At 43.8% G+C, this 10,020-nt stretch overlaps 1 protein-coding gene across 2 annotated transcripts in view; it reads left to right on the forward strand.

The window, feature by feature from the left end:
• The window catches only part of rassf5 (Ras association domain family member 5), a 59,859-nt gene extending 50,372 nt beyond the window's left edge, over window positions 1-9,487 (forward strand). The window contains exons 3-6 of one of the 2 annotated variants that reach the window (XM_079510163.1): window positions 1,407-1,520; window positions 3,904-4,240; window positions 4,692-4,807; window positions 6,329-9,487. In XM_079510163.1, coding sequence (XP_079366289.1) covers window positions 1,407-1,520; window positions 3,904-4,240; window positions 4,692-4,807; window positions 6,329-6,472 — 711 coding nt within the window. In that variant the 3' untranslated portion in view covers window positions 6,473-9,487. The remainder of the gene's footprint in view (window positions 1-1,406; window positions 1,521-3,903; window positions 4,241-4,691; window positions 4,808-6,328) is intronic. The other variant, XM_079510164.1, reaches the window with a different exon arrangement.
• Window positions 9,488-10,020: the final 533 nt, after the last annotated feature.

Here is a 10,020-nt window from a genome sequence, read left to right on the forward strand (position 1 = left end):
GTGCTGAAGGATGCTGTGATTCACTCTCATCAGCATCATCACACCCTGAGGACTCCCTTACATACAAGCATTCTTGGCCTGCATTCTCTCTCTCTTTCTTTCAACACACACACTCTCTCTCTCTTCTCTCTCATCTCTCTCGCTCTCCCTTTCAACACACTCTCTCTTCTCTCTCAACTCTCTCTCTCTCTCTTGCTCTCTCCGCGCCTCACCACTCTCATGCCCCAGAAAAAGCAAACGAACAGAGGGAGGGAGAGAGAGAGAGAGAGGAGCGAGAGAGAGGAGGGAGAAATCACCGTTAGCGACGAAGGATGCATCCCACCACGTCTATAAATAACCCAGTCAAACCTTGTGTTGCTAAGGCTGGCTCAGCAAGCCTCGCTTTCATCATCATCATCCCTCACCCCTTTTCAACGACCCCCCCATCCACCACCACCTCATTCTGCCTCCCCATCTTTCCTGCCTCCTTTAACCCATTTTGGGGCGGGAACCCCTTTTGGTGTTAGCATTATGACATGCTTTAGCTATTGAAAAATAGCAGATCTACAAGCTCATAGTGCGCCACTCGGTGGCGCGCTATGAGCTTGTAGGTCTGCTTGTAGCTTGTAGGTCTGCTATTTTTGAAAAATCGAACGACTGACATAGAAACATAGCTTTTCAGAAAACTGTCAGGATGTAGAAGACATTTTTAGAATCTGATCTCAGGTCGAAATTGGTTAAGTGCTTCCCTATACTATACCCCTCCTATCCTCAATCATCCAACGTCCCTTCATCTTAGTCCATCCTCTCTAGGCCTGTCGCAATTATTACATAATCGCAATTATTTATTTTTGCATAATTGTCATGATTGTCATAATCATTTCCATGTTGAAAATGTCGTTCATATATTTTCAATCATTTTCAAAAATAGTGGAAATAGCTGCTTCTGGATTAGTCTCCATACATTTCTGGGAACACACAACTCGGAACTTAACTCCTTGAAAAATGACGCACAACACAACACAAATTGCAGCATTTGTTTGAGTGTGTGTGTGTGCGTGTGCGTGTGCGTGCGCTTGTGCAGTTATAATGGAAAGTTGGAAACATAAACAAAACAAAAAACCATGACAATATAACGGGTTCTGTAAATGTTAGGTGGTTACTGGTTAGCCTTCGTTGTCAAAAAGAGCCAATAATAATCCATTTAGGATGTGTATGTTCTGGAATTAGTGAATGAGCAGTGAGGATGACATGATGACTGTGCTGCTGGTCCTTCTGCTACAGGTGCCTAACCCTAAAGTGTGTTTGAAGCAGAGCGCCATCTGCTGGTGGTTAATAATGGGATTGATACTAGTGTTGACAGCCAAGAAAGGTTACTGACTCTCTCTCTCTCTCTCTCTCTCTCTCTCTCTCTCTCTCTCTTACAGCAGAATGAGGCGAAACAGAACGAGGTGTCGGGGACGAAGGCGCTCTCCGAGGAGGAAGTGCGATCCAGGATAGAGGAGTACAATGCTCAAGTCTCCGAGAACGGCATGAAGTTGGTGCGTTGGCCTTTCCTAGATATAAATGAGTGTTAATTGGAAGCTGCAATCCGGAAACTTACTTTAATATAATACAAGTACATGTGTGTGTGTGTGTGTGTATGTGTGTGTGTGGTCCGAGTGGTCTCCCTTCTCTTCCATTGAGACATTTGGAGCCTGGTGTCGGGTAGGACACCTACTGGTTGGCAAGTAGTACTGACTCAAGCTCACGAGCGCACTGTGCTCTCTGGACACAACAGGGATTCTCTCTAGCCCACAGGTAGATGTTTGGTCTCCTGGCCCGGGACGGGAGACATGAAACAATTAACAATTTAGGCATTTAGCAGACACTCTTAATCCAAAGCAAGGTCAACTCAAGGTAATACATCAGATGCATAGAAAGTCATAATAGGATCATAGGTAAACCAGGAGCCTATCATCAGTCTAACAGTAGAATATACCTGTGTATATACCATATAAAATAAACAATCAAAAATGATCTGGCATCTCTACATAACATGCTATTTAAATCACATTTTAGCCTTTTCATAAGCCTGCAAGGCTGTTGAGGCTAGGGCAAGCGCCACGGGCTACGGTGGAGTCTGAAGAGGTGAGTCTTCGGATTACGGTGGAAGATTGAGAGTGAGTCTGCAGTTCTAATTGCAACTGGGAGTTCATTCCACAGTTTTGGAACCAAAAAGGGAGAAGAGTCTGGGACGTGTGGAACATTGTCCTGGATGTTTTAGCGAAGGTCCTGCCAGCTTCCCTGTGTTAGCTGATCTCAGTTTTTGTATTCCCATATTCTTGAGATTTTTGTTACGCATAACCAACCGTTCCTCTCGTCTTTCATCCGTTTCTTTTGTTCGGATATTTCAAAGTCGTCTGTTTCTCTTATGTTTTTTATTTTCTTGAATTTCAAGTGGTATTTTACTCAAAACAGACCTGCACGGTCTACTTCCGTATGTCCCGTGCCAGCATATGACGTCATATCATTATGCTGCTAAGGGACATTGGTACATATCTTCATCACGTCATGGGACATACGCTTCGTAGCATGAAGGAAAACATACCTGCGCGGTCTGCTTCCGTATGTGCCAGCATATGACGTCATATCATATGCTGCTAAGGGACATACGCATTGTAGCACCTGACTAATAACATTACTTGCACGCTCTGCTTGCGCAAGTAAATACTAAAGTCGGCTGTCAATTGTGACGTAATTTTGAAGTATGGTAAAATCTTCTATCTATATCTTAATTATGTCACCATCAATACCTACCAAGCATACACATGCATTCGTACCAGCACGACCACAATACTTGCGCGCTCTGCGAGCGCAAGTAATAAGATGCAGTGGTGTCACATACAAGTGAAGTCCTTCACCACACCCTTTTCTGTTCAATCATGTGCAAATTAGGTTTCTATAGTGACTTGATTGAGCATAGCTGCAGAGAGATACTTTGTATCACTTCATTGTACTTACACTATACCCAACGTGAATATTGAATTTACATAGCATGGTGTTAACAAAGTGGACAGACTTTGAATTCTAATGAAATGGCCCATAGCTTAGTGCGGAAACAGTCCAGAAACTGGATGGGAGATGATTGATGACTGTTGATGGGTTTGTCTAGGTGTGAAATACACCCAGATTAGGAGTGACACGTTGAAGTATTTCCTTCTAGCCTACGTACATTTCTTATATTCGTTTTATTTTGGTGCTATCTGGCTATGTCCAGCTTTTAGTGTCTGTGTAAACACAAACTTTATCCTATTCCTAACACAAACATTAAATTAAATGTCATTGGCCACTTTTACGTCATTGTCCCAACACAAACATGAAATGGGGGGGGGAGGGTTGGATCAGGCTTTGGCGATATGTGGGTTCCATACGTATGGATTGCAGCTTTAACTCTTCGGGATTTTACAGTGCACATAATGCAGTAACTCGTGACTTTGTGTGTTGTCTAAGTCATGCATGGGCAACTGGCCCCCACCTTCACTTAATGTGGCCCTCAGGTTATTGATATATTATTTATTTCAGCTGTTACAATTCCAAACATGGAAACATGACCTGCTTTAATTACTTCAGTCAAAATTAGTAGCTTAATGACTAGTATTAAAATGTTAATCTTTTTTTATGTCCAATGTATTTGTATTTAGTTAATAAACTTAACATAAGTAAATTCAAATGTAGCAAAAATAGCAGATCCACAAGCTCAAAACGCGTCGCAATGCGCCGCATTTTGAGCTTGTAGACCGGCTATTTTTTTCTATGACAGTAATATGCAATCTGGAGTGAGTGTGGAAATATAGTGGCCTTCTCCATCGTCCAAGTTGCCCGCCCCTGGTCTAAGTAACCAACTGATCAGATGTGTCTTGTGTCTCTGTCCACTGTGTCCAGGCCTCGGACGGTTCGTATACAGGTTTCATTAAAGTCCACCTGAGGCTCAGTCGGCCAGTCACGGTGCCTGAGCGGGACCCGCCGTGCACCGGCCGGCCGGCGTCCACCTCAGAGGAGGGGGGCCCCGAGGGGGGGACGCCGGTGGCAGCGGCGGCGCAGAGCGTGGCGAGCGACAGGAGGACCTCGTTCTACCTGCCGTCGGACTGCGTGAAGCAGCTCCACATCGCCTCCTTCACCACGGTCAAGGAGGTCATCCAGGGCCTGCTGAAGAAGTTCATGGTGCTGGACAATCCCCGCAAGTTCGCCCTCTACAGGCAGACGCACCGCGACGGGCAGGGTGAGTCTGAGACCAATGAACCGCAATATGTTGGCAATTAAAAATAAAAAAGCCTTGTATATCGATATTGTGACCCACACACACACACACACAAAAAGGAAAAGACAGATTTGATGTGATTCAAACCAGAAAAAGGCAACACTTTATTTAGAAATTACAATATCCCAGACGATTTGTAGCCTCGTCATACCATAATATTGATATCATCTGTCGGGTGGAAACATTCCAAAACTGTTACTTTTCAGGATTTACATAAAAACAATAGTACTTAGTAATTAGCAGATCTACAAGCTCAAAACAGCACCGTGTTTCGAGCTTAACAGATCTGATACACTGGCATAACATTTTAAAATATGGAACTAAGAGGTTACTGCCTGACAGCAATCGATATTGCCCAGCCCAGATGGTGTGTTTCTCATCAGTGTGTGTGTGTGTGCGTGCATGTGTGCAGATCTGTTCCAGAAGCTTCCTCTGGGGGAGTGTCCCCTCGCCCTGAGGCTGGTCGCAGGGACAGACGCGGACTTGCTCACCTTTGTCCTGAAGGAGAACGAGACTACAGAGGTTGAGGTGAGAACACAGATGCGCACGTGCCCACACACGCGCATCCACTCAGGGACTACAGCTCTTCACGGGTCCAAAAAAATCCACTCGGGCACCGAGCCCAAGTGGATCCGTCACAATTTGTCTGATTCTGAGTCGTTTCTTTTTTTTCTTATCGACCCCGGACCCTAATTGGACCTGTGACATTTGTTGCCAGATGCGATTAGTTTGCGAGATTTTACAGACCGGACACAGACACCCCTTCAAAACATTGTATTCGTATATAAATGTGGACTTTATCAAATAATAGCAGACCTATTGGTCAAAAATGACCATTTTATGTAATCACATAAGATTATGTCAGGCAACATATGACGTGAAGTCACGTGATGTTGTCCTTGTGTTTTATTTGAAGTTGGAAAAAAAGAAGCTTTGCTTTCACCTCATTGAGGACAAGTGTGTCAGAGGAATCCATAATTGTATGCCGGTACTTTCAGATCAGTCTCGCACTGGCATCCGGCTTGCCTTGCAGTATGGTACACTACACATGCATTGCGTACCATTGGCCCTGAGGTGATTTTGATAAAATATGGATCCGTCCTGTACGGGTCTCGGCCGGGTCCTGTCGGATATTTTCGGAATCGGGTAATCCGTGAAGAGCTCTACCAGGGACACATTAGCTCATCATGAACTTCATGCACTCAACAGCACCACACCACATGACATCATACACACCTCATACTAACGACCACAATGGGATCCAGCTGAGGCTACGACACATTTGATCAGATCAGTGGTTTTCAACCAGTGGTCCGGGGACCACCAGTGGTCCTTGAGGAGGTTCCAGGTGGTCCCCAGAGAATTGATAGAGAGTTGGTAACCAAAATGGACCCTTAGAGATCTTTAACTCTTGAGAGCGTAAAATGGTCCAAATGGACCCGTTAAAGTTAAGCATCTGCTTTACTTACTCTCCAAGTCTACACAATTAGAGAATGTAGAATACAATGTTTGCCTTTTATCTCTCCTATGGTACGCCATCAATACAGCATGGAATTGTGTCCAAAATCATATCCACCAATAACAAAATAGTGTTTAGTTTTGGGTCTGAGAGGCTAAACTTGGTGGTTCCGTGGCTCAAATGCTGAATAAATAATGGGCCTTGATATGAAAAATGTTGAAAGCCACTTGATCAGATGGTTTGTTAGACCAGTAGTTCTCAAACTCTTTTTGCGTTATCCTTTTGTGTCCTTATGGCAGGTCAGATATATGTTACATCATGTTTCATGATCAATGATGATATCAATCAATCAAACCACACTTGCTTATACTGTAATCATCTGTTTCTAAGTCTTTGTTTCCATCTCAACCTCTCTCTCTTCCCCCCTCTCTCTCTCTCCCCCAATCCCTCTGTCTGTCTGTCTGTCTCTCTCTCTCTCTCTCTCTGTCTCTCTATCTCTCTTTCTCTCTATCTCTCTCTGTCTCCCTGTCTCTCTCTCTCTCCCTCTCCCTCTCCCTCTCTTTCTCTCTCTCTCTCTCTTTGTCCTATAGTGGCATGCCTTTTCGCTGCCCGAGCTGCAGAACTTCCTGGTCATCCTGGCGAAGGAGGAGGCGGAGCGCGTGCATGTTGTGGAGCACAAGTACGGCGTGTACCGGCAGAAACTACAGAGGGCGCTACAGCAACACAATCCCTGACCCTCACCTTCTGACCTTATACCACCTCAGTCCACCCCAGTCCAAGAGAGACTAACCTTTAAAATGACTGACTCCTCCGTCTATTTGGAGACCACTAGAGGCAGAGCTGAACGTGTACACGTGCGACCTCCACAAACGTGCACCCTCCCCCCATGCACACACAAACACACACACACACATGCACACACACACACACCCATACACACATACACATTTTCTCAGGACACATTCAGATCATTTCATCGTTCCATCCACCTGCTGAAGTGAAAAATCGGGGGATGGATGCGAGAGATGCGTGTGGAAGTTGCGCACGCGCGTGCGTGTGTGTGTGTGTGCGTGTGTGTGTGTGTGTGTGTGTGTGTGTGCGCGTGCACGTGCGTGTGTGTATCTGCACGTGCGTGTGCTCTGGCAGATGACCGGACAGATATTGCCTTTGCAGCTCCAATGAGGCACATGGAGGAAGACCTTGGCTTCAGATCACCGGACGTCAGTTCGGTTGGGACTGACACGATGTGGTCTTTTTTTCTTTTCTTTTTTCTTTTTGAAAATCTTTGTATTATTATCCTTATTTTTTCTGCTACTGCTGCTGCTACTGCAAGTGTTACTTATGCATGACTCTCCCCTCTGCTCCTGTCCCCAACGCGCCTGCACAGAATACTTAGACTTGCAACAGAGGAGGATCTCTACGCGTATCTTTTTATACAGTAGTATCTTTCTTGGGCAGGAAGGACAATCATAACTCGGTGTAACTTTTGGAATGTGTGATAATAACTCGGATGTGAGCGACGGCGGATTTTATTATTTTATCACGTCTTGTCCAAGCATGGCTCTGTTCAAGAAGGAAAAGTTTACAGCGAACAAGGTTGCCAGTGACGTATTGTAGCGTGTATGCCATTCCTAAGCCAATCATTTGGCGGCCGCACTTCCTTTTTGTCGTCCTGCGAGGGTTTTACTACAAATTACATTTTAAATCGCTTGAGATTGAAGAACACGGCAGGCGCGCCAACAAGTGCACAGTCTGAGTTGGCAAGCCGTGGTGGACGGAATAGATTATCCTCTGAACCAACACGAGTGCTCCCTCCACACTCCCCCTACTTCTTAAGCCAATCACAGTGATTGGGTGCGAGGTTTTGAACAATGGCATACACACACGATACTTTAGGATGCGTGGGAGGCTTTACTGTGGGTGATAAAACCATGATTGGGGTGAGTGGAACGAACAGAGTGCTTTGTTTGCCGATTGTTCTCAGGGACCCTGTGTTTAACTAATGACAAGCCCTACACTTTGGGTGGAGGGGTCTCGCTGTGGACCCTCCCAAAAAAAACTCTGCCCGAAGGGTGTCGTGCAATGGCATTGGTGGCCCACCCAACATTATCTCTGCTTGACAGGCCTATTGTGACCAGAGGGTGTGTCCTGTACCCGTGAGCCATGCTAGAAGACTTCACTGGCATAGACACGACTAGTGCTTTGACTTAAGTCTGATTTATACTTATAGTTGCACGTCGGTGTCGCATGGCGAAAATAACTGATCTGCACAGTGCACGCTCATGGCGTGTCGCAATGCATTTGAGCTTGTAGATCAGTGGTTTTCAAGTGACACTGGCGTGCAACAAAGTGAAAATCAGTCATTGGAACAGGCAGACATGTGTGTTGTATCACTAAAGCTGCAGGGAGGTTGTCCAGTTCTGCCCAGATAATGGCCCAAGTATAGTACGCCCTCCCTTTTATAAAATACCTGCAGACAGCATAACTGTGACTTTCTCTTCTCTTTGCGTTCCATGACCCCCTGGCAGCGTTCAGCCTCTATCAGTAGTACACTTTACCTTGTTATCACATCATGGGTTGTATTTGAATGTGAACGGATTTTTACACCAAAGCTTATGGGGGCAGATCAGTGGAGTGGGCTTTAAAGGGTAGAGAGACATTTTAAGAGGTATTTGTGTTTAGAAATGACATATTTATAGGTTAACCCTAGGTTTTTTTGCACATTATACAGAATGGCCCATGACTCTGTAGAAAATAAAGAAAGTAGGGCATGCATTGCTGTGTTTTTCATATAAGGGAATTCAAACCATGGAAAATGATTATGATGTACCAATGAAAATCTGTGTTTGTGATGCATATGTATATAATACTATATATATATATGTAGAGATATGGAAAAAATAGTGTGAAAGATTAACTTTGGTATTACGATTAAAATAGATATCCTTATTGTTTTTGTACCATTATTACACATCGGTTTGTGTGTGCTCATCCTGACAGGTGACTGTGGTACAGTATGTAAATAATGTTGGATAATGCATATCTGTTTTATCATTGGGCCTCACTTATCAGGAAAGAAAGATGCACAAGAAACCCGTAGTTATGTAATCAAAAACATGGTCACAAGTCTTGGAAAGCGTTTGAAATGCATGTTTCATGCATTCAATTCATTTTACCAGGACATTTCACACATCGGTGTTAATTCAACTCTGACAGTGCACAAATTGACATGCAAGGATCCAATTCTACTCTCTTAATAGTTGAATTGACGCCCCAGAGTTTTGCAGTGTACTTTAATAATCAATCTACACGAGGAAATGCTGCTGTTGAATGAGGCCCTTTATTGTTCATAAGCACATGACCATCAGCATCTTCCTGAACTCAGCCCTTAAGATCTGTATCCCTGCAACATTCTGTATGTTACACGACATTCTGTGTCCCTATACTGTTACACAACATTCTGTGTCCATGCTGTTCCTGTTGCCAGTGCCTTTTTGTTCCATGTACCTCTTTGTATGCCTGTTTATGTGTGCAGGCATGGCTAGTTTGTGTGCGTGCGTGTGTGTGCGTGTGTTATTTATTTTGTGGTTCAACCCCACACAGTATGGGAAGATATCAAGGAGGTGAATGTTTATTGCTTTTCCACAGCTTATTTTGTTTTATTTGTAGTTCTGTGTGTAAAAAAATGAACAATGGAACTGTACAGAGAATCTGAATGAAATAAAAAGGTCATCCCCTTAATAACGTCATCTGGTGTTTTTTCTTTGTTGCTTCCATTTCTTGTAGAGTTTTTGGAAATGGCATTTTAAAACGCTAAATAATTAATAACATAAATGAATGAAAGCAGTGTTCCTCTCAGAGGTCATGAGACCTTAAACAGCATCTCCTGCACAGTAGCTAAATATAAAGCAGTCAGAACATACCCAACAACATCCAGATCACACAAAAAACAAGCAATGCATTATTTTGGAGTACCTGTGTAAAGTCTTAATAGGCTGAAGGCTGATCCTGAGGACCTGTTGATTATGAATCGTTATACCACTAATATCGCATGCTGTTGCAAACAGTATGTTGCAAACATAATATGAATAGACACGGATGACTGTGACTGTGAATTTGTTTGCTTTTGTATTATTATTAGTATTATTACAAACACAAACAGCTGAAAGACAAATGTTAGTTGGATGCTTGGATCTGTGAAAACTGGTTGTGGTCCAGGATCCAGATATTTATAAAAAAAAATAAAGGACAAAAAAAAAGATCTGGAATAGCCAATGTATAG

This window comes from Electrona antarctica, assembly GCF_951216825.1.
Source record: "Electrona antarctica genome assembly, chromosome: 9".
NCBI classification, from domain to species: domain Eukaryota; kingdom Metazoa; phylum Chordata; class Actinopteri; order Myctophiformes; family Myctophidae; genus Electrona; species Electrona antarctica.